This window comes from Nomascus leucogenys, chromosome 9 (assembly GCF_006542625.1).
Source record: "Nomascus leucogenys isolate Asia chromosome 9, Asia_NLE_v1, whole genome shotgun sequence".
NCBI lineage: Eukaryota > Metazoa > Chordata > Mammalia > Primates > Hylobatidae > Nomascus > Nomascus leucogenys.
In genome coordinates, this window is record NC_044389.1 from 22,389,988 (window position 1) to 22,416,428 (window position 26,441).

General features: G+C 35.7%; 1 protein-coding gene across 3 annotated transcripts in view; it reads right to left on the reverse strand.

Annotated features, from left to right (window-relative positions):
• CDC73 (cell division cycle 73) overlaps nucleotides 1-26,441 on the reverse strand; it is a 132,108-nt gene that overhangs the window by 37,861 nt on the left and 67,806 nt on the right. For all 3 annotated transcript variants that reach the window (XM_003264496.3, XM_030818709.1, XM_030818710.1), the window contains exons 11-13: nucleotides 12,153-12,210; nucleotides 3,709-3,744; nucleotides 3,329-3,416 (exon numbers count right to left, since the gene is read on the reverse strand). In XM_003264496.3, the coding sequence (XP_003264544.1) occupies nucleotides 3,329-3,416; nucleotides 3,709-3,744; nucleotides 12,153-12,210 (182 nt within the window). The remainder of the gene's footprint in view (nucleotides 1-3,328; nucleotides 3,417-3,708; nucleotides 3,745-12,152; nucleotides 12,211-26,441) is intronic.

Below are 26,441 nucleotides of genomic sequence, written 5' to 3' on the forward strand. Positions count from 1 at the left end.
GGAGTTCGAGACCAGCCTGGGCAACATGGCTAAGCCCAGTCTCTACAAAAAATACAAAAATTTGCCAGGTCTGGCAGCGCACACCTGTAGTCCCAGCTACTCAGAAGGCTGAGGCAAGAGGATTGCTTGAGCCCAGGAGGCAGAGGTTGCAGAGAGCCGAGATCACACCACTGCACTCCAGCCTGGGCAACAGAGAAAGACCCTGTCTCAAAAAAAAGAAAACCAGTGTTAATTTCATTCTTTGCCCAAAAATGATTTAGACCAGGCTGTTTAATTTCCATGTAATTGTATAAACACTTAATTTCTTAATCTGAATGTTTGTTAGGTATCTCCACAGTACAAATAATAAGACTACTAAATTGATCATCAGGAGACCTGGTTGTATTTCCTGCTCTGCAACTAAATGGCAGAGGTAAAAGGCTAAAATAGACTTTAAGTTTCTTTTATCTATCAGTATTTTTGTTCAGGAATAAAAGTGGGTCAAACTAGATATACTGTATATCATTTTTAGGTCTCAAGTTGTAGAAAACAATACATTTCAAGTTGTTTATATATTATGAAAAATCACTATTATATACATTCTCACTAACAGCACATAATTTGTGAGAGAAGCTAGATAAAGCTTTTAAAGGCTAACTGTTGACGTCTAATTTGTTTCTGAACCTATCTTCAGAATGTGATTCAAGTTTGCAGAGAGTCAAAAGACAGTATATTTTTCACTGTACTTACAATAAGGCATTGAAACTGAGTTTTATACCAAGTGCTAAACATATTTCTCAGCAGCTGCAACTAGTGACAAACCAGTACCACTCTCATGTGAGCTCCTAGAAGGTTGTGCTTATTGTATATTCATCTAGAGTAATTTACTTTTCAGTTATTGCTCTGTAGATGTTAGCTGAAAGAACAAACCCAATATACACATCAATCTCCCCAAATGAGAGTTATCACTAAATTCATCTGAATCTGTCTCACAGTTAAGGCATCAACATCACTGATTAGAAAAACATTAAAACTTATTTCTAATGTCAAGTGTATCCCAACTGCAAATAATCTATAGCTAAGTGGCCAAATAGCTTATAAAATAATCTGCTGGGTTTTTTTATTTTCTGAGGAGTCTCGCTCTGTTGCCCAGGCTGGAGTGCAGTGGCGCCATCTCAGCTCACTGCAAGCTCCACCTCCCAGGCTCACGCCATTCTCCTGCCTCAGCCTCCCATGTAGCTGGGACTACAGGCACCCACCACCATGCCCAGCTAATTTTTTTTATATTTTTAGTAGAGACAGGGTTTCACTGTGTTAGCCAGGATGGTCTCCATCTCCTGACCTCATGATCCGCCCACCTTAGCCTCCCAAAGTGCTGTGATTACAGGCGTGAGCCACCGTGCCCAGACAATAATCTGCATTTTTAATTCCCCTCAGGTACAACTCAAACAATTATGAAACATGAATTAAGAAATTTGTTACATTTGGCAGACTAATAACTTCCTAATAAAATGGGTTATACTATGTGGTATACTGCATTATTGGAACTGGAACTTTATACATAAACACCTGGAAATGCTAAATACAATGTAACATATAACTGAAATGCTGAGCTAGAAAGAAAATAGTCAAGGGCTACAAATGAAGAAAATGCTGATGACCAATAAAGTGCACTGGTGTTGCCCACGAGGAAAGTGTAGGCAGTAGAGAATTGACTTTTACCAACTACATAGGGAAAGGACACAGAGGAACTGGAACTAGAGCCACAGAAGAGTCACATGATCAATGAAAGGTTAAACTAGAGGGAAAAACTGTTTCCAATCAAATGTCAGGGAAGCATATCCATCTTGCTCTACCTCTGGAGCAGGGGAAGAAAAGGGGCCCCTGGATAATTTGTCAGCCAGGTTCCAATGTCACTCAGGTCTGATTCAAATTTGAATTTATACTACCCAGATGGACTAGAAATCCTTATGTTAAGAACTTAACACAAAAATCAACTCAAGGCTTGAGATATTCTTGAAGCACCTGGCAAAGCAATCACAAAATCACTCTGGAAGGACATAACTTTATGCCAGTACCACTTCAAATAAAATCATATTAAGATTAGTGAGCAACAGTCCAAATTCCTAACAAATACCAAAATTAAATAATCATGTATGTAACACAATAGGACAATTTGACAGCTTCTGTTTAATAGTAAGTACCATGAGAATGTAACAAACACTACTAAAATATTAAAGCAGAATACAGTTAACCACCTTCTCTCCAACCAGTGATCACAACATCTCTCTTATCCTCTGAAACCGTATGTATTACAATTTTTGAATTCCTCCATTTTCTATCCCCTATTTCATAAAATGCATTCTGATAGAAGGGACTATCTTAAAATCCCACATCAGTCAATGGTATTTAGCTGAATATATAAAATATTCACCCATTTTAACAATGAGTATGACAAAAAAAAAAATCTGGGGAAAAACTGCAACATTGTGTCTAAAAAACTTGATAGCATTCTGAAAATCACTTAAACATGGCTCATTTTAAACCTTGTTAATGTATATATCATTGAAGATTATTTAAAACAATTTTTATATTGCCATCTTTCTTCTGTAAACTATAGCCAATCCAAGAAGTAGTATACAGATTTAAAAATAGTCACAATATTTAAAAGTGGTATGCCTACTCATATTCATTAACAGAAGAAACGCTGTGGGAAAATATATGTAAACTACTTAAATTTTAAATCCGAAAGTGGTTGGGGATGGAAGAGATTTATTTTGTGCCCAATAACCATGATGCATGTTTATTAGAACAAACTGGGTACAAGTGTGACTGTATTCATTTTAATAAGGAAATGAGGAAGGAAAATAGACATTAAAAATTTTGAAAAGTTAAGCATTTGGAAATTTTATCATCATTTATAGGTTTCATTTTCACTTCTTTAACTTTCACTGCTACCTAGGTTAAATAACTATGCCCTCACCTACCCGCCTACTTACTCCCACTAGGGTGTAACATCTAATATTCAGAGAGAACCTGAATTTGCTTTAGAACTTCCTCAAGCTCTCTCAGAGAAAATCATCAAAAGAAAACAATTCATATTAAAAGTTAATACAATAGTATCTTTTTTCATTAGGACTTTAGCCAGAAGTTTCTGTAACTTTCCCTAAAGGATCCAAATATAAAAGAACATATTGTTTTGAAAAATTATGCTTCATACTATGTGTAAGGCCTATAGCACAGAAACCGAAATTTTGTTTTCTCCAAATAGTAATACTGTTTCAGTAACTACTATTTTCCAATGATATCTCAATATCCTACAAACAAGACAGTTTAATAAATTACTTACTTCAGGTCCTGTAGAAGGTCTTTTGCATTAAGCATGGTTATTAAAGAGGTGGTAGCTGCAGGAATTATGATAATGGGTGTTCGAGATCCTATAAAGACAAAATTTTACAGGTAGAAAATATATTATTAGAAATTACACTTACTTTCCCTACTAAAAGTTAAAAGATTATAAACTGTAACTTTAACTCTTTTGATCTAAAAAATATTTTAAGCCAGTGGATATTTAAAAATATTTAATAATCAGTGTGGCTTGAGCACTGACAAATCAGAATGGATACCAAGCACAAACATGTGATATAGCTGCACAAGAAAATTATCAGGCCTGGTTTTGCAATCATTTACTTTTTAAAGTTAAGTTTAAAATCATATGCACAACCTCACCTTTCTTCTGATTTGGGGGAGGTCTTGCTTGAGAAACTGTGAAGAAAAAAAATCACAACTCTGTGTCATAAAAACCATATTCTTATTTTCAAACTTACAAATAAGGGGTATTTTTTAAATTATGTGTATTCACATATGACTAACTGTAAATCAGAAGACGTATTTTACAACTATCTTCTCAACACTGTTTGACAAAAATATTAAAATGCACCATTCAGCAATCTGTAGTCAAAAGGAAAGTGAATATACAACATCCATAGTTCTGTTTTCTGCAGTTTCAGTTAACTACAGTCCACTGTGGTCTGAAAATATTAAATAGAAAATTCCAGAAACAAACAATTCACAAGATTGAAACTGCACATCTTTATCAGGAGCATAATGAAATCTCACACTGCCCCAACCAGGATGTGAATGCTCTCTTTGTCCAGCATATCCACATTCTATACACTACCCACCCTTTAGTCACTCAGTAGTCATCTCCCTCACTGTCATCACAGTGCTTGTTTCAAGTAGCCGTTGTTTTACTTACGAATGGCCCCAAAGTGCAAGAGTGATAAGGCTGACAATTTGGATATGCCACTACCAAAGTAAAGACATTGTTTCCCTTAGGTGAAAAGGTGAAACTCTCTACTTAGTAAGAAAAGAAAAAAAATAAAATCACATCCCGAGGTTGCTAACATCTACAATAAAAATACTGAATCTACCATCCATGTAACTGTGAAGAAAAAGAAATTTGTGCTACTTTTGCCTTTGTACCTCAAACTGCGAAAGTTTCAGCCACAGTGAGTGATAGTGTTAAGATGGAAAAGGCACTAAATTTATGGGAGACATAAGAGAAACATGTTCTGGTTGACCGAATCTGGTTTGGTACTATCCCTCCCTGGTTTCAGGTATCCACTGGGGGTCTTGGAATGTATGCCCTGCTAGTAAGTGGGGACTACTGTATTACAATGCCAGGCACTGAGTATCTTACATTCATGGATGTTCAGGTCTAGCAAAAAAGAGTAGAGAGAGACAAAGAATAAATAATCTCTTTTTTTTTTTTTTTTTTTTTTGAGACAGAGTCTCGCTGTCGCCCAGGCTGGAGTGCAGTGGCACAATACCTTGGCTCACTGCAGGCTCCACCCCCCGGGGTTCATGCCATTCTCCTGCCTCAGCCTCCCAAGTAGCTGGGACTACAGGCACCCGCCACCTCGCCCAGCTAATTTTTTGTATTTTTAGTAGAGACGGGGTTTCACCGTGTTAGCCAGGATGGTCTCGATCTCCTGACCTCGTGAAACGCCCGCCTCGGCCTCCCAAAGTGCTGGGATTACAGGTGTGAGCCACTGCGCCCGGCCAAAATAATTTCATAATAAGCTGATTACCGCTGTAATAACTGTGAAAACAGAGTATAAGAGCAAATACTACTGTGCAAAGTGCGAATACGCTTAACCATTTTGGAAGAAAAGGAAAGAAGTTATTGAGAGCTAAGGCTAAAGGATTCCTTTTATTTTTTTTTCTTTCTTTTAAAAATTCTTGTCTCTTTTTAGGTGAGAAATACAGCATTACAGGTAATCAGTCATGTATATGTGAAGGTCTATATTATCTGAAAATGACCATATGATTGATTGTGATCATGTTATAAATAGACAAATCTTCCTATCTTTTTTCTTTTTAACAGAAACAGGGTCTTGCTATGTCACCCAGGGTTGATCTCGAACTCCTGAGCTCAAGCTACCCTCCCACCTCAGCCTCCCAAAGTGGTGGGATTACAGGGGTGAGCCACTGAGCCTGGCCCATATGTTTGTATTTTGTTTATATACAATGAACTTTTAATGCTTAGAAATATTTGTTGACATAATGGTAATAATAACCTAACACAAGATGAATACATCTTAGGATAAAAAGTGCTGCAAGTTCTATTTTCAGTATTTGACCATACAATAACTCAATGTGCTACAAGCTGTGCTCGAGTTTTGTTTTTTAAATGACAAAAATAAAGAAAAATTTAGGAGACTTAAAATTCTAATTCAATGTCAGTTCTTAAAAATGGATACCATCTTTAAAGTGAATAACACAGCACACACACTTTTGGAAAATGTTCTATTTAAAAAGCAGCAAAATGCTACATTTTCACTAATTCTTTGTAATCCTTTGTATAGCTCTCTCATCGTGATAAACTATTGTAGGATTCAGCAGTATGACCTTCCCAGCCACAGAAAGCAGATAACTATATACACAAACACATACTGAGACATATGCCTTTACTATTACAGTTTTCTCATCTTTCTTCTTGCAGAGAAAAAATACTAGAATTTTCTTAAATCAATTTGAGAAATGGAGGGTCATGAATAAATCTGATTGGCTACATAGTGTCATGTGGAATATAACATAGTCTCGGTAAATATTTGGCATTTGTTGGAGAGATAAAGGGATAAGTAGATGGATAAACAGGAAACAGGAGTTGTTATCATGACTAAAGGGAACTACAAAAAAACAGAGGTTTCAAGAAAGAAATCTGTGATGGACAGATGGAAGGAAGGCAGAGAGCGGGGAGAGGAAGAGAGGGAAGAAGAAAGAGAGAGCAAGGGAGAAATCTCTGACTGAAGTACTGTTGGATTTGGTAAGGAAATCCACAAATGCCCTCAGGAATTTAGGCAAACATTTACTAAACTCAAGGCTGAGAAGACCCAATATAAGTAAAAGGCAAAATAAAAAAACTCACAAATGTTAAAAATAAAGTTTAGAGGTTTGGTTAAAAAAAAATAACTGCAAAAGAATATAAACAAGTTCCCTAGTATGTAAGGACCCAGGCTGAGACACTGTGATGAACATGTCAATGAGAAGCCTGATCTTAAAGGGGGAGGGGGAGAGAAACATAAGGAGTTTGTATGACAGAGTGATCAACAGGAAAGCTCTATACTCAGATTATTTTAGTTCATATCCTTATTTTGACACTGTCTAGGCAAGTTGATTAACTTTGCTCGGCCTCAGTTTCCTCAATCATAAAAGAGATAATAGTTTCTATATCTTGATACTGCTGTGAGAATTTAAAAAATAATAATGCATGCTAAAGTCCTCAATTAGGTGTTAGCACATACTTACCATTTACTGAATCCTGCAACTACAGTAGATGCTAACTGCTGCCACTTCTACTACTACTACTACTCAAGTAAGTGTGTTAATTGCCAATTTACAAGCTGAGAATAAACCATAAGAAAAATTACTGTTGTTTTGTTTGATTTCAAATAAATTAGATTCTTAAGAAACATTTATTCGGAGCCTATGTACAAGCATCGCTGCTAAGTTATTATTAAATTGCAAATAAAACAGAAGTAATTCCTGCCCTCAAAGAGCTTTCAGCAGAGTACGGGAGCCCAGACCATAAACAAAAATGCAACCACATAATCTAATTGGAACACATACTAAAGGAACAAAATGAATGCATACTGGCAGAAAAGTGTCCTTTAGATATAATGCAAAAAGCTTCTCACAGAAAGTGGCATTTAAGCTGAAATTTGAAAGATGAAAACAAGCCAACTTGCCAAGAACAAGTAGGCGAACAGTCTAGATAAGAGGTAGGAATGCAGGCAAATACCATAGGCAGGAAGAAACTGCTGCACTTACGGAACTGAACAAAGCAAATGTGTAGTCCACAGGGAAGAAAGGAAGAATGGCAGGAGATGAGGTTACAAATATATGCAGAGACCAATTCCTGTAGGGCTTTTTAAGCAATAGTAAGTTCATATTTAAGTGCCAATGGAAAGTCCTATAACTATTAAGCCAGAAAGTGACAAGATTTTATTTTCATGTCACAAGTCTGGAAGAAAAAAAAACAATGGATTTGGACAAAGGAAAAAAAGGGTACAAGTGTGAAGGCAGAAAGCTCAGGACTATTACAACAGTCAACAATGGTGCTACTCAAACTATGTGTGGTTGAGTTTTTGTTTTAAATTCCAATTCAAAGCCAACTGAATAAAATATAATATCAATGAATTTCTAGAAAGATGGTTATGTACTCAGATGCTATGACACTATTTTACCCTCAATTTCTATATCTATTTTGTTGGCACCAGAAATAAAAAGGTGCCACCAGAAATAAAAAGGTTGACACCAGGCAACTGACCACACTGAGACCCACTGGTCTAGAGATAATGATGGTTTCTACTTGAGTTGTGGTAGTGGAGATAAAGAAAAATACATAAATTTGGAATACAGAAAAGGCACATCTGACAGAATGCACCAACAGAAAAGGAGTAAGGAAATGTGATGAATAAAGAATAACTTCCAAGTTTTTGATTTAAGAAACAAAGTTGATTGTGGTGTCACTCTATGAAAAAGCAGAAGACTATAGAGTCAGAGACCTTGAGGAAAATAGCAGGGAAAAATTTATCTTAATTAGTTTTAAAATGCCTATGGCAAATCCAAATGTTACACAGACAGTTAATATAAGATACCAGAGGTTTGAACTGGAGATAACAAATTTGAAAATCATCAGCACATAGATTTAAAACTATGGGATAAGAGGACAAGTGCTCCTTCCCTAATAATACTCTTATAATTTCTTATGCCTGTCTTTAATCTCTTAATCCTATTATCTTCATAAGCTGAGAATGTATGTACAGGACCACTATTGTACAAACTGATTGTAAAACGTGTGTTTGAACAATATGAAATCAGTGCACCTTGAAAAAGAACAGAGTAACAACAATTTTCAGGGAACAAGGGAAGATAACCATAAGGTCTGACTGCCTGTGGGGTCGGGCAGAATAGAGCCATATTTTACTTCTTGCAGAGAGCCTATGAACGGGCATGCAAGTAAGAGAGATATTGCTGAATTATTTTCCCAGCAAGGAATACCCTGGGGAAAGAATGCATTCCTCGGGGGAGGTCTATAAAGGGCTGCTCTGGGAGTGTCTGTCTTATGTGGTTGAGATAAGGACTGAAATACGCCCTGGTCTCCTGCAGTGCCCTCAAGGTTACTAGGATTGGGAAATTCCAGCCTGGTAAATTTTGGTCAGATGGGTTCTCTGCTCTCGAACCCTGTTTTCTGTTAAGATGTTTATCAAGACAATACGTGCACATAGACCTTCATCAGTAATTCTAATTTTGCCTTTGCCTTGTGATCTTTATTGCCCTTTGAAGCATGTGATCTTTGTGACCTACTCCCTGTTCGTATACCCCTTTTAAAATCCCTAATAAAAACCCCTCCCCTTTTAAAGTCCCTAATAAAAACTTGCTGGTTTTGCAGCTCAGGGGACATCACAGACCTACCAATATGTGATGTTACCCCTGCAGGCCCAGCTGTAAAATTCCTCTCTTTGTACTCTTTCTCTTTATTTCTCAGACAGGCTGACGCTTATGGAAAATAAAAAGAACCTACATTGAAATATTGGGGGCTGGTTCCCCCGATACTTTCAAATGCCTGTATTTATGAATCCACTGGAAAACATGTGCCTCTTGTTAGTTATATTCCGTAAATGAATTCTGAGAGGTTGGAAATTTTTAGAGCTTTAGAGGTTTAAAGTGTTTAACTGTAAACACTTTAAAACATTAAATTTACCCAGAGACTTGCCTGGCACAACAGCACTAAATAAATATTTGATGAAATGAGATATAAAAATTTGTAAATGCTCAAAAACAGAACTCCACCCTTGAGGTATCTCACTCTGAAAGAGAATAGGTGGGACAGTCTCTCACTTCCAAATTATCCAAACTCTACCCAACAAATAACAGTTATACTTCTATAATCCCCCTTCTTACACTGGCCATATATATTATGGGCATTCACATTTTTCAGATTTTAAAGAAATAATACTAGTCTACATGTCAGATATTAAACAATATCCCTTCAAAACTGGGCTGCACCCCCATAAGCAGATGCATTTAACATTTTGGCAGCAAAATAAAAATACACTAATTAGGACAAATAAAGCCTTCAAACTACTACTATCCATTCCAATCAAGTCTTATTGCTGAATGAGAGAGAAAACCTTAATTATTTTAGAATGGTGGGTAGGAAATGTGGATGTATGGGTGTGAAGCAGTTAATTGGAAGTAGAAAGCAGAAAGTTCACATGGATGAGCATTAGAATATCTGAGGTATGACGAGACATTCATTCAGAGTAATTTCCATTGGTTTAATCCCCAGGGCACTTTAGCTAAAAAGCTAGAACATTAAGAGGTGAAAAGACTTAGAACCCCTTACTTTACACATATGATCTTCCCCTAGCCACATACCTGGCTAGTAAAATCCAGTCCCTTTAATTTTATCACAAGACACATCTGAACAAAATGGTTTGTTTAGGTATCAGTGCCTCTCCCAGCCCTTTCCTTATATACTAACTTATTTTACGAAAATGTGAAACAGAAAAAATTTTACATCACAGATTCTAAGTTAAAATCCTCAGGTGGTGGCTTTTCCCCTTTTATATAATACCATTTCTGACATACCATAACCTCCCATCCCTACCTTACAAAGAAAAACAAACGATTCTCTTATCTGTGATTCAACTGCCTCCACAATATTCCTATACTTCATGTTCAGTATTCTTTGGGCCCAACCCCATCTGTTCATCCCTATTTCCTTCACTTTTTTCTTCCTTCCTGTAAAAAGCTCCTTTAGCTTCTCTTAGTTTCTGGACAAGAGCCTATTATATAGAAATTCAAATAATATTTGTTGAATTTAATTGTTCTTCTTATACTCTCACGATGGATTCTGGTATGATATCTCTACTGAAAATTAGTCATGTCATCTTAATCAATTACATCCAATCTAGTCTAACAAGGCTGACAGAGCACTCCTCTTCTCCATACCTACTTAAAAACAGCAATGACAAAAATTTCAAACAAACCTACTGTCAAAGAAACAAAAACAAAAAAAGGAAATACTAGCCACATCTAAGAGGAGTATGAATACAGGACATAGGGAAATCACACTGCAAAAACATCCCAATATAAGCCCCATGTACCATACTTTTGATGTGCCTCCAGAAAATATTTAATATTCATAATCTACATAATTTTAGAATTAGCCTGTGTACATACTATGAATAGGAGGATATCCAAATCTGCACTACTGATACTGTGAAATTCATGCAGAAGATTCAGTTAACTTCTTGCCTGTGCCTTTCCAATCCTTTATTTTCTTTCTTCATACTCACTTTCAACGGCACTGATGAGTTTAAAAAAAGAGGGGGGGGGAGGGGGAGACAGGTGGTATAGCCTAGCACTGAAATTATGCTAAATAAATGTAAAAATAAAACAAACACCAAACACCAAAAACAAACCCGAAAGACCAAAAATAAATATAGGGTTGGTATCTAAATGATCTATAAAGATCAGTCTTTTTAGGTACTAGGAATAGGGGGAAGAATTTTTCTAAAATAACTTCAATACCACCTTTGCTTAATACATTTTTAAAAAATGATACAGAATTTTAGGTGTTCAACACAGATATCTCAAGTTCTAAGCATCAAAGCTGAATATGATTCTATCAAAATTATAATTCTGTGCTGCTGCAGGAAAAAAATTCACATCTGTACATACTACCACAGAACTATGACAGAACTGATGAAAGGATGGATATACATAAATAGCTTTTAAACATTTAAAAATGTTTTAAAACATGTTTCTAAAATCTTAACCAAAATGAAAACATTTTCTTAAAAATTTTCTTTAACTCTTCACTATATCTATTTATTCAAGTAAATGTTCCATAGTATAAATTCATTATTGAAAAACTGTTTTATAACCTATTTTATCAATGACCTTTGAATCAAACTGGGGAAAACATTACTTCAGTAAAGAATATCAGCTGGGCATGGTGGCTCAAGCCTGTAATCTCAGCACTTTGGGAGGCCGAGGCGGGTGGATCATGACGTCAGGAGATCGAGACCATTCTGACTAACACGGTGAAACCCCATCTCTACTAAAAATACAAAAAATTAGCCAGGTGAGGTGGTGGGCGCCTGTAGTCCCAGCTACATGGGAGGCTGAGGCAGGAGAATGGCATGAACCCAGGAGGCAGAGCTTGCAGTGAGCCGAGATGGCGTCACTGTACTACAGCCTGGGCGACAGGACAAGACTCTGTCTCAAAAAAAATGTGTGTGTGTGTGTATATATATATATATATATATATATATATAAAACAAAATCCAGTTCAGCTGCTTAATACACTATAGGAAAATAAATAATTTACTATGCTTTCACTTTATTTCTTTATGTCTTTCTGCTAAAAACATGAAGATTTATTAATGATGCTGACTGAAGTTTAGCAAGCATTTTATGTATATTATCAGTTTTGAGATCTGCTTAAACAGTATCAACAGTCTTCAAAGAAACATGACTTTGCAATGTATTTTAAGTAAAATTTAAATTTGTTCAAAGCATTATACACATACTAAAAAACTTGCACTGTTACGATCTTTTGAAAGAAAACAAAAAGCAAAGTTCTATATTTTTACCTGGTCTTGGTACTGGCTGGGCTGCAGGAGTCTGAGTCTTCCGGGCAGATGCACCCTCCTGTAAAAGAATAAGAATTGATGTATAAGATCAAAGTTTCTTTACATAATAAACACTTTAATTATTGCACAGAAATCTCATATCTCTCTGTCTCTTGTTCTGTTTTTCTCACTCAATAGGTTACTCCACTGAATATGTTATGACCTACAGTTTAAGAAAAAAATAAAAATGAAAACTCTCCTCATCTTTTATGCTATTAGTCATGAGATCATAATAAACATCTTTAGCATAAAATAAACTTAGTTACTACAGAGTAGTTACTGTAAGCATGTAATATTTTTAAATGATTTGCTTAACTGCTGACAATTTTAATATTCTCAGAAATGTCACTGCCTGTTCTAAAATCAAGTCAACCTTTTTTTCTCTAGACAATCTCAAAATAAATAAATGATATATACCCTCCTGTTGGAAAAACCTAAAATATGTTATATTGGAATGTATTTAAAAAAATAAACATTTCAAATAATTAAATGCCTTTAAAATATTCAGGAAAAATCACATTTATAAAGAAGAGATGTTACATTTGAATTAAGGGCAGATGAGAGTATCTTAAAAACTAAATAACAAATCTCAATACTTACTGAAAATGTAAGATGTACATGGAAATATGGTAAGTGTTGAAGTATATCAATTATATACTCAAGGATAGATGCCTCTGAAATGCTTAAGATTCTTAAAATGTCTGTTTTTAGTGCAATAGTTTCAATCACATTCACAGTGATATTTCATAATATATTTTTCTTTATAGAAAGTTGCAAGTGTAAATTTCATAACTATGAATTCATGAAGACTTTACACTAGTTGTATATAACAGAAGGAAATTTGACAAATATCAGGGGAGGTACATAAATACATAAAAATTAAAATCAATATTAGCATCACAAAAAACATTTCCAAAGAAATACTGCTAAATACTAATTATAATTACACTACATTCTCTTCAAAATTTGAGATGGTAAACGTGGTAAAACTGTTTGAAATAGCAGGCTATCCCATAGTATTTTAAAAAAAAAAAATGACTACAAAAATGAGTACAAGAGAAAAAAGACTTTCACTTCAATACAGTGGTATTCCTAGCATTCAGTTAGAACATCACAGAAACCATTCTTTATTACAAGAAACAACAGCCGCAGGAGCAGGTAGGTAGCAAAAACTCCAAGAAGAAAAAAAAAAAAAAAAAGACACCTGAGGACAGCAAAATATCCTTTTTCCAATATTCTCACTATTGCGCATTTAATTATTAATATATTGGTGTATTTACTACTGAGTCATTCTAGGTGCTGGTTTCATAGATGTATTGTTCGTAAAAATTTATCAAGCATACTTATGATATGGTTTTCCTCCAATTATGTTACATTCATGTAAACCTTTAAAGGTAAAAAAAAAAAAAAAAAAAAGTGAGTCATAATTAAGGTGGAGAGCATATCAAATATTTAACATCATCATGATGTGGGGGAACCTTCTGATTATATTTGTCTCTAAGTTCATGTTAGGGGACATAACTGTTTTTATTCTTTTTTGTAATTCCAGTACCTGGAGCATAGTAGGCTCTGGGCACTGCAGCTAGTTGAACTGAACTGCACCTAGATTTTTAAAAAATCAGAAGCCAGGGCATAATCATTAAATAGGAATCCATTAAAAGGAACATTAGCCCCTATATAAAGAATCAACTAGACATTATATAATAAGAGTAAACTAATCATATTACTTACCTATTCTAGTATGTAAATACTGACTCGTGGGGATGTGATTTAAGAGGAAAAACAGAAAATGAGACAGAAAAACAATGAGCACGCATATATGCACACATCTTCTGTCCACATTTAACCATGAGTCTGGTTAGATTCAAATCAAAGCCCTTCTTTTTTTTTTGGAATAGAGTAGCCTAAGTTCAAAATCACCAGAATAAAAATTCTGTGCATATAAAGATAACTACACCAACCCAAAGTGATCCAACTAACTACTGAATTAGCTGTACACCTGTACTATATAACAAAGAGTACGAATTTTACAACATGGGTCAGGCAAAAGGTATAAGCATATGTAAATAATATGGGGAAAAAAAACCTTTTCCACTATAAACTGTAACCCTTAGGAATTTTTGTCTACTTTTGAATAAGCTCAAAACTTGATCCTTTTAAATACCAATAATGGATATTTTCTGTTTTCCTAGTAATAATCCTTGCTTGATGACCCAATCACTCCCTTTTGGCAATAAGTTCTATCCCCTGGTCACTAGGAAGGGTTTATATCCTAGACTACATCAATCAAAAGTCCTTCTCTGGGATTATTTTTTATAGACTAGAGCTAGCTGTTAAAAACACTAGCTACAAGGAAATAAGCCCAAAATCACTGATGATGATGACCCTTGACTCATGGAGAAAATGTACTGGCAGAAAGAGAGAATTAAGCTATAACGCAAGAAAAGATGTAGAATATAATACCCTTTATAATACCTACTATCTATTTCTAGTGGCCTGCAAGACCTACTTTACCCTTAACCATTCTTGATTACATGAGTCAAATCTCCCATCTCAGCACTCTACAAACCCCGCACACACTTTCGTTTGCCTCAGTTGAATCAAAGTCCTGTCAGTTGCAATAGAAAAAAAAATGTTACCTAATTTTGTCTTCTCAAGGCTTACTGAAAATTTCAGTTGTCAAGGTCAGTATAGTATAACTTTAATTTTTGAGTTGGTATACACACCCGCCCCACCAATACACACACAGTTATACAGCTGTGACACAACAACAGACTAATGACAAAACAGTAGAATATGACCTTCTTGGAAGAAAACTGGGAAGTTCTTTGCAAATCACGCCATGAATTTATAGCCGTTTCTAGGACCCCCCACCCAACAACACCCAAGAGGCTAAAAGCACATTCTACTCTGATTTCCATTATTTTTAAGTAAAGGTGGAGTAGTCACTGCATAAGGGATTGCAGAAATCAACCCCACCACCCTCCACCCTAAAGATGAAGAGACAAAGGTGAAGTCATTTTTCAAAGGCTATACGCATGCGCTCGCACACACACACACACACACACACACACACACACACACGGAAAGCATTAAGAAACAGAAAAAATAATCTGGAATATGGAACAGACTGACAATTCTATATTTTTAAAGATTTGGATTGGAAGAAAAAACACTATCCAGCTGGGAAAAGAAAGGTATCGGCACAAAAACAAAAGAGCTGACAAGTTGTGCTAACTGGAGAGGAAAACCTGCTTTCTCTTGAAAAGTCAGAAGCATTATAATTTCACCAAGACTTGAGACATTCTAGAAAAGTAATAACTGAATTAACACAGAAGGAGAAAACAGTGAGAAAACCACATTTTCGAAGAATAAAAATACAAAACCAAGTATGCTGTTTACAAGCAATCCTTGCTTTCATTATTATAGCAAATGAGATCATCTAAAATCTTCTGATATTTGCAAAGTACCAGTATGTGCTGCTTAAACGAGTGGAATAAATATCGTAATATATAATACCATCAGAAAAAAATTTTTGTTGCAAGTGAAAAAGAATACGCTATATACATTATATTTAATTTTAAAATGTTACCTGAAACAGTGAAATACTGAAAACTTTTTTTTAAAAAAACAGGATCTCACTCACCCAGGTTGGAGTGCAGTGGTGCAATCTTGGCTCACTGCAGCCTTGACCTCTGGGGCTTAAGCAATTTCCCCACCTCAGCCTCCAGGTACGCACCACCATGCCAGGCTAGTTTTTGTTTTTTTTGTTGTTGTTTTTTTTTTTGGTGGGGACAGGGTTTCGCCATGTTGCCCAGGCTGGTATCAAACTCCTGAGCTCAAGGCTCCCAAAGTGCTAGGGTTACAGGTGTGTACCACCACGCTTGGCCTGAAAGTTTTTATGAAGAAAACATATATAGAACATATATGCAGACTCCAGGAGTTTCCGATCTACTTTTCTGTTGTATTAATAAGGGCAAAAGTCACATACGTTTTAAAAATTATTTAAATATTAGTCACACCCTTGAATGCTTTTACCTTTATTTTAAAAAGTAACTTATTCCTATGAAATCTGGATAATTAGAATTCCCAAAGATTAGAATGTTTAAATATGTGTGTGAATCTCTTTTTTTTTTTTTGAGATGGAGTCTTGCCCTGTCCCCCAGGTTGGAGTGCAGTGGTGCCATCTCGGCTCACTGCAACCTCTGCCTCCCAAGCTCAAGAAATTCTCCTGCTTCAGCCACTCAAGTAGCTGGGACTACAGGTGCGCACCATCAATGTCTGGCTAATGTTTGCATTTTTAGTAGAAACAGGGTTTCACCATGTTGGCCAGGCTGGTCTCAAACTCCTGACCTCAAGTGACCCACCCGCCTCTGCCTCCCAAAGTGCTGGGATTACAGGCATGAGCCATCGCGCCTGGCCTGAATTTCTAAACACATGAATGAGTCATTTTTTTAAGGGATCAGGCCTCATTTTGTTGCACAGGTTGGTCTCAAACTTCAAGCAATCCTCCTGCCTTGCCCTCCTAAAGCGCAGGGATTGCAGGAGAGAGCCACCATGTCCAGCTAGTCTTAAAAGAGTGTTTTGAGAAACCTGTTGTAGAAAAAGGAAACAGCAATTCTGGGGACAAATTACAATGAGGCTAAAAAACTTAAAGGATTTTAGAAGCAAAACATTTCAACACAAATAAAAAGCACAATTTTCTTAAGACTTCTTATAACCTTGAGGTATATGTATACAATATGTTGCTAACATAGAAAACAATTAACATACTTATAAAGCATAGTACTTCCCTCCCTTTAAATATACAGATAAAGGGCTATAAAATTTAAAAATAAATTTATCTTTCTTTCCCTAAGCCCAGAAACTCTCTCCAGAGAAGTAACCACTTAAACGGCTGAGACATGTTCTCTCTTATCACCCAACCTCTAAACAAACTGATTAAGATAGATGTTGCATCTATTGTACGATGAGAAAATAAAACTAAAACAAACAAACAAGCAAAAACCAGTTACTTGCCCCAGGTCACATGGCTACTAAGCAGAACAGATCTGGGCCTTTTTGAATCCAAAGCCTATGCTTCCTAACTACCAATACCTTGTAACCTCTGATTTGAGGACTTCCCTTCACAAACTTTTTTCTCTCTTTCCTCGTTCTCTCTCTTCCCATAATTCCAGTGTTCCCCTGTCTTGACCTTTTGGCATTTTGTGGATACCTTTATCATGTCTTAGTACATTTGTGCTACTATACCAAAATACCACAGACTGGGCAATTTGTAAATAACAGAAACATATTTCTCAAAATTCTGAAGGCTGGAAAATCCAAGATCAAGGCACCTGCAGGTTTGTGTCTCTCTGCTTCCAAGATGATGTCTTATTGTTGCATCCTCTGGAGGGGACAGACAGTGTCTTCACATGGTGGAAGGTGGAAGGGCAAAAAAGGATTTAAGCTAATTCCCTCCAGCCTTTTACAGGGCGTTAATTCATTTGTAAAGACCATGCCCTCATGACTTAATCACTTTCCAAATGGTCCTACTTCTTAATATCACCACAGTGGGGATTAATTTTCAACACGTAAATTTTGGGAGGCATTCAGACCATAACACCTCATTATACTATATAATTCCCTACTTATTTGTCTGCTTCCCCCAATCAGACTGCAAGGTACTTTACTTCGCATCAGAAACTATTACTCCTCCAATCTTGATACAGCCAGGTGCATGGGAGGTGTTTCATCACTATACACTGACTAATTAAAACAAATATATTTGCCTTAGAATTACTGATTCATGACTATTACATCCAGTAAAAACTGTTTTATCTATTAAATGAATATGGCAAAAATAACTGTCACACAGGATTATTAAGAGAATTAAACATTCATTCTTTCCACATACACTTTTTTTTTTTTTCTTTTTTTGTAAGATGGTATCTCACTTTGTTGCCCAGGCTGGAGTGCAGTGGCGCAATCTCAACTCACTGCAACCTCCACCTCCCAGTTCAAGCGATTCTTGTGCCTCAGCCTCCCCAGTAGCTGGGAGTGCAGGTGTGCACCATCAAACCTAGCTAATTTTTCTATTTTTAGTAGAGACGGGGTTTCACCATGTTGGCCAGGCTGGTCTTGAACTCCTGACCTCAAGTGACCCACCCGCCTCGGCCTCCCAAAGTGCTGGGATTAAAGGCATGAGCCACCGCACCCAGCCTCTACATACACTTACTGAAAGCATAGTTAAGTGCCAAATAAGAAAACAGAAATGCAGAAATATAAACAAGAGCACGAGGTCCCTACCCACATGGTGCTTGCAATCTAATGAAGGAGATCGATAATAAATACATGAAATGAAAAAATTATTAATACAATTACATATGTATTTAGTTACTTGCAATATGCATGTGTTTCTGTCTGTGTATTTTCAGCTCACTGCCCAAAAAAAAGTGGGACTAATAACTGTTAAACAATTTTCTTTTAACACTCTTTATATAAGGATAAGTCACGACCTAGCAAACTGAATTCAGCAGCAAATTAAAAGTATTATATACCATGACCTAATGGGATTTATTCTTGGAATGCAAAGGTGGTTCGACATATGAAAAATCAATGTATTAATATTTAATAATACACCACATTAACAGATAAAGGTGAAAAACCCTCATAGTAATCTCAAATGATGTAGGAAAAAAAGACAAAAACTAATACTCTTTCATTAAAACATTTAAAAATTCAACTAGGAATGGAAGGAAATGTCCTCCACATAATAAAGATACATATGAAAAACCCACAGCTAACATCATACTCAATGGCGACAAAGCTTTGTCCCTAAGATCAGGAACAAGACAAGGATGCCCACTTTCATCACTTCTATTCAACATAATACTGAAAGTTCCAGCCAGAGAAATTAGGCAAGAAAAACAGAAGGCATTCAAATTGGAAAGGAAGAGGTAAAATTATGTTTGCAGATGACAAGATTTGTATGTTAAATAACCTAGAAATGACACCAAAAAAGTTATATTAATAATAAACAAGTTCTGCAAAGTTGCAGAATACAAAATTAACACACGAAAATTAGTTGTGTTTCTATACACTAACAATAGACAGTCCAAAAAGTAAATTAAGAAAACAATTCCACTTACTATAGCATTAAAAAGAATGAAATACTCAGGAATAAACTCAACCAAGGAAACAAAAGACTTGTACACTGAAACTATAAAATATTGCTAAAAGAATTAAAGACACAAATAAATGGAAAGACATTTGTGTTCACGGACTAGAAAAATATTAAGATTTCTATACTATCAGAAGCACAACACAATCCCTATCGAAACTCAACATTTTTGCAGAAATAGAAAAACTCATCCTAAAAGTTACATGGAATCTCACGGGACCTCAAATACTTAGCCAAACTCATCGTGAAAAAGATCAAAGTTGGAGGACTCAAACTTCCAGATTTCAAAACTTACTGCAAAGCAACAGTGAACAGAAGAGGCATAAAGACAGACATACAGATTAATGGAACAGAACACCCAGAAATAACCTCACACATATATGGTCAACTAATTTTTGACAAGGGTGTCCAGACCATTCAATAAGGAAAGGACAGCCTTTTCAACAAATGGTGCTGGGGAAACTGGATAGCCACACACAAAAGGACGAAGTTGGACCATTACTTTAAAACTATGTACAAATTTAACTCAAAAAGGATCAAAAGACTAAACTCAAGAGTGAAAACTATAAAACTCTTAGAAGAAAACAGAGGAAAAGCTTCATGAAACTGAATTTAGCACTGATGTCTTGGATATGAAACCAAAAGTACGGGCAACGGAAAAAGAAACAAACTGGATTCCATCAAAATTTAAAACTTTTGTGCAAAGGACATCAACACAGTGAAAAGGCAACCTACAGAAAGGGAAAAAATATTTGCAAGTCACGCATATAAGAAATTAATATCCACACTATATAAAGAACTCCTACAACTCAACAACGACAAAACACTAACCAGCCAATTTACATACGGGCAAAGGATTTGAATAGGTATTTCTCCAGAGATACAGATGGCTATTAAGTGCATGAAAATACACCAGACATCACTAATCATTAGGGAAAAGCAAATCAAATACCATGAGACATCACTTCAAATACATTTGAATGGTTATTATCAAAATCCAGTAACAAAATAAGAAAATAACAAGTATAAATGAGAATATGGGGAAATTGGAATTCTTATACATGACTGGCAGGAACACAAAATGGCACAGCTATTGTGAAAAGTGTATGATGGTACTCCAAAAATTAAACAAAGAATTAACATATGACCCAACAATTCTGTTTGAGTATATATATCCAAAAATATTTGAAATCACAGACTTAAACAGATATTTTTACAACCAAGTTCACAGCAGCATTCTTCACAATAGGCAAAAAGTAGGAATAATTCAAATGAACATCAACACATGAACAGATAAATTATATATATATACACAATGGGATGTCATTTAGCCTTCCAAAGGAATGGAATTGTAATACATGCTACAACACAAATGAACCTTGAAAACATTATGCTAAATGAAATAGGCTGGACAAAAAAAAAATTCTGTGTGGGTTTGTGACAGTGTTTCTGGATGAGATTAACGTTTGAACAGGAAGATTGAGTAAAGCAGATTCCCATTCCTAATGTGAGTAGGCCTCATCAAATTCATTCTGAATATTACAAAAGGGCAGAGTTAGAAGAGAATGCATTCTCAGCTGGCTGACACAGATCCTGAGACTTCTTAGGTTCCATATCTGTGTGAGTCAATTCATTGTAACAATCTCCATATATACATAGGTGTGCATACGTTTTGTGTGTTAAACCACCAGTAAAATAAACACTAATAATATACTAAATCTATATATGTGTGTGTGTATATATATATACACACATAGAGATTTATTTCACAAATTATAAACAGATATAGAAACAGATTCTATTGGCTCTGTTTCTCTAGAGAACCCAGACTAATACAGCAATTCAAATTGGAATCAAGAGAGAAAAGGTGATACAAATCACAAAATCTTTAAAAGTGGTACTCTTGCATATTAGAAAAACTTTTTTCATTTACTTATCTACTGATTAAAAAATGACATCCATGTGAATGTAGTTGAAATGTTTTATCACAGAACTGCAATTAGCAAAAATCCAAAGCATGTGTATTGCTCTCCTTTAATATCAAAGTCTATAATGATCTCCTATCTTAGGGCACAGGTGAATGATTCTGTCATATGTCTCTCTGAGGTTTAATAAAACCACTATGTTCATTTAAAACTGGCAGAATTATTTTTACAGTGGCAGAGAAACGTGGATAAGGTAGACGGTACACATAATCATTTGTGTAACATATGGGTCCATGAACTAAAAGAATATACCAAGTAACCGGAAGTGTTAATCAGCGTGAAAAAAGTTGATTTGTAAGTCTTAAGAGCTATGTTCCAGCTTTGACTTGCCACAAAGTGAGGAACTTTGAGAAAATCACTGCCTCTCAGGGTCTTAAGTTACTTCACCTATAAAGCGAGAAAAATAAATTTTTAGATGACCTCAAAGGTCCAATTCTGCTCTGAAATTTCATTTTTCTAATGTAAATAATACCTTTTCACTAAAAACAATGCCACTGTAGTGCAACCTTGAATGTGCAATTAACTGATTAAGTTTGAAGACATAATCCAAAATGGGTTTCTTCAAAGGTAGAAGAATGGTATACCATATAAATTTGCTCTTCTTTTGTTCCATGTAAATTAAAACATATTATCCTGCCTAGTTCCTTCTATCACAGGGTATGTTTGTAATCAGTTGTTAGTTTAGCTGTTTTGGGAAACACAGAATTATAGTTACTGGCATACAGGTAGAAAGATAAGTAACAATTTACAAGCTTTAAAAGAAAACATTTAGTAAGATTCAATAAACTGACTGAGGAAGCTACACTGAAACAAATCTGTGTGTATACTTAACTACCTGAAACCCATCACTGCCCCACAACACACACACACAAACACACACACACACACACACACACACACACTCTACAAGTAAGACAGCTGAAATGTTCTGGAACATTGTAAGTTCTGGAGACAGTAATAAATTCTGTGAAAAGTTAGAAAATGGTATATAAAACTCAAAAGGTGAGAGAAAATCAGTGAAAAAGAAACAATATGTTCATCAGCAAATAATTAAGGATAAATGGAGGATATAAACAGAAATACTACATTTTTCTTTTTTTGGCTCACTAAAACTCAGCAATTCTATTTTCTGAGATCACATCTTATTTAAAATGAGTGAAAATATAGGAAATGCATGAGAAATTAAAAGAATAACAATATAATACAAACCAAGTTCAATTGGGAACACAAAAGTATCAAAACACAGTGAAAATGAGTGACACCACATGAATTTCATAAGAGTTTATATATGAAAGACAAAATTTAAATAACACTTATTTCCAATTATTTTGCTATCTTTATAATGATCTATGTATCCATCAAGGCTATCCATTTCTTCAAAGAAAGGAACCTAATGATGCATCTCACAACCCCCTGTAGCTTGCATATAAAAAATGCCTAATGTATTTGCCAAAGGTTAGCAAACCCCTTATATAGCCTAAGAAGTTGGGGGCAGGGCACAGAATCAAACCCTAAAAGTCAAACATTATCTCTTGGTCTGTAATCCTATAACCTTTGCATGTCTCTTGTCTGCTTTGCTGTAGGGGTTTGGTCAGGGTGGTGGGAGAAATTATAAAATTATAGGAAAAATGCAAACCTTGGAAGGCCAGAAGGTTTTGCAAAAGCCTCTGGATAGGGTTATGGCTGAAAGCAGCCTAATTCTGTTACCCTGAGTTAATAGCTTAGAGTAGGTAAAAAGGAATGTAAGGGAGTTTATCTAAAGAGCTTGTTTACACATGTGGTCCTAAGACTGGCCTTTGTTCATTCATAGGACTGCTCTCTCCAGCGGAGGGCGACCAGATTAATTAACCACAGGTGTGCTGACTCAATGCCTTTGTCATTAAATCTGTGCTGAATAAATGCCGGCAAGGCCAGGTAGTTGGCACACGGCTGCCACTCCTTCTGTGAGTGGCCCCCTGCTCTTTCACTGAATATCAGTGTCTGGGTATGTTATTCATCCATCGTGCAGCCTGGTTCTGTGGGTCAGACCTTGGCACTTTGCAAAGTTCCTTTACACTGAAGTCCCTATTTCTAATCGGGCCATAACCAATCATACTGAAGATGGCTACATGAATCAAGTATGTTAATGTTCCCTTCTTTCTTCAGAAAAGCCCTTTTGGAAAAAAAAGTTCTATTTACTTACTTCCAACACTTGCTTTCTTGTTTTGTCTTTTATGAGATAGTGTCTCACTCTGTCGCCCAGGCTGGAGTGCAGTGGCGCGATCTTGGCTCACTGCAATTTCTGCCTCCCAGGTCCAAGTGATTCTCGTGCCTCAGCCTCCCAGGTAGCTGGGATTACAGGCATGTACCACCACGTCTGGCTAATTTTTGTATTTTTAGTAAAAAGGGGGTTTTGCTATGTCAGCCAGGCTGGTCTTGAACTCCCAATCTCAGGTGATCTGCCCATCTCGGCCTCCCAAAGTGCTGGAATTACAGGCATGAGCTACCATGCTTGGCTCCCAACACTTGCTTTCTATTCGTATCTACTACAGCCATTAAAATAAATACTTTCTGATACTAATAATTTATATTTGGGTAACTATGCTTCTTTGCAAAGTTTTAGTAGAATTTTAAGTTTCAATATTTTACATATACTTGAATTTACAAATTGTTATACTTTAAATAAATTAATAGTGTTAATAATTTTAAATATCAAGAATATGCTGGGTTTGCAGAGTGGAGAGTAAGCTGCCTGAAATAATTTATTCAAAGGTGCTGACCCAGTGGATGTCACAGTTCTATCAAATTCAACACATCCCTTTTATATTTAATTTACATAGAACAAGTATTTATATAAGAAATACTTTACAATGACCCTTCTAACTACCTGAAATGAAATGCACAGGTAATATAACCAATCTACATATATATTTCAAAAATTAATACACTAATACAAATAAAATTTTTAAAGAGATTTATGATAAAGGCCAGGGGCAGTGGCTCAGGCCTATAATCCCTGCACTTTGGGAGGACGAGGTGGGCAGATCACTTGAGGTTAGGAGTTTGAGACCAGCCTGCAACATGACGAAACCGCGACTCTACTAAAAATACAAAAATTAGCCAGGTGTGGTGGCACACGCCTGTAATCCCAGCTACTCGGGTGGCTGACGCAGGAGAATCACTTGAAACTGGAGGTGGAAGTTGCAGTGAGCCAAGATCACGCCACTGCACTCCAGCCTGGGCAACAGAGCAAGACTGTCTCAAAAAACAAAAAAAAAAAAGAGAGATTTATGATAAAAATATGCATTTCAGTATTAAGTCTCAGACATGATTACACCAGAAGATATACTAACCAGATGCTAATACCTACACGTAAAGTCACAGTGAATATAACAATTACAAATGCCCAGACTGGTATATTGGTGACTCAAATGCCATGAACATAATCTGATTTTTTGAAATGGTGAACCACTGGCCAAGTTTAGAACAAAGCAAAGTACAAGCTTCCCTCATTGTACACTGTAATTACATTTCTAGAGATAATTCAGTGCATGTTAAAACTGAACAAAATATACTTTATGTTCCAACAATGTTTTAAATTTACTTAATTATAAAAAAGTGTTTCACCTACATAGATATCCAATGAAACACTCAGAAGTCCTGCAGAACACAGAGCTAGTCTTTGTTGTTTACAAAGACTGTCCCACACACTACTGGACTACTACCTACCCTGGCCCTAAAATACCCTTAAAAATAATTCTGTTAACTAGAAACATCCTCACAAACTTCTAGAACACCTCCTAGAAAGCAGTACTACCCCTACCACTGCCCCCTTGAGAACCACAGCTCTAAGAGTATTATTCCTGACTGAAATAGCTGTGCCTCAGAAAAACCAAGGAATACACAAGCATAATAAAGTATTTGCCAAATCACTGTTGATTGTAAATGCTCATTGTTAAAAGTTTGCATGAATTAAAACAGATAAAGGTATCTATAATTAGTTCTGAATAAGACACTTAAATTTAGCTTTGTTTTCAAGTCAAAAGAAATTCTTAAACAACATGCGTATCTGCTGCACAAGAAAACTGAAGGAGAAAAATAAGGCAGGCAAACACTGACACTTGTGGTCATTCTGAGATTGCTTATTTGCAATCAGGCTAATTCTTGCTTTGTGAGTTCAAGGAAAGTAAAGCTGGTTCATAAATCATCCACTGACTTTAGAGGAAAATTACAAGCTTTTAATAAACATTTTACTTCTCTTCAAAAAGGGGAAACTACCTATACTAACATTAAATAACCAAAAACAAGCCATTTGTCCAAATCTTTTATGTAATGAAAAAGACTGCATCTGATTATAAATAAAAACAGTCGAGAGAAATAAACTCCAAGCAAACATTATGCAAAATTGTCTAGTCATCTTAATAAAACTAAAATTGGTCTCTAAATAATTGTGTCAAGTGACAGTTTTCAGAGTGGCATGGTGGAAATTATACCTGATCTAAAACATTAAGATTTTTGTCCAACATAGGAAAAAATAGCTGGTACTTCTGGTAAGCCCTAGCTGAAATTAATTCCTTGAATTCAGGGACCAACCACTCATAATAAAGCACGAACAGGAAAGGAGACCAACATAAGAAGACCAGATTCATGTCTCCCTTGTAACGTTACTCAAGGATTTTGTTCATTCCCATTAGATGAAAATCATCCACCCTGGTTGAAGTGCTCTCCCCCTACCTTTCTCTTTTAATCTTTTTACCAAGGACATATCGTTGAATGTACATACATAGATAAATAGATGATGTAACTCCATGAGTTACTATTTAATAGCCACTTGAACAGCAGATTTACATCTGATTCAACATATTCAAAATCATTAACTACAAGAATACAAAAATAATTACTTCTACACCCAGTAAAAACTGAGAATTAGGAGGCATTACAATTCCTGTCTTTAAATTCTGACTCCTTGAAGTCTATACTAGACATGCCCAGGAAAATGCTAAAACCAGCCTGGACAGCTCTGGCCATGATGCACATAGTAATGGCCACCTATTTTTCCATCACGGATGTGTTGTAAGATTAAAAATAGACTTAGGCAAGTGACAATTACAAGCCATTTATAAC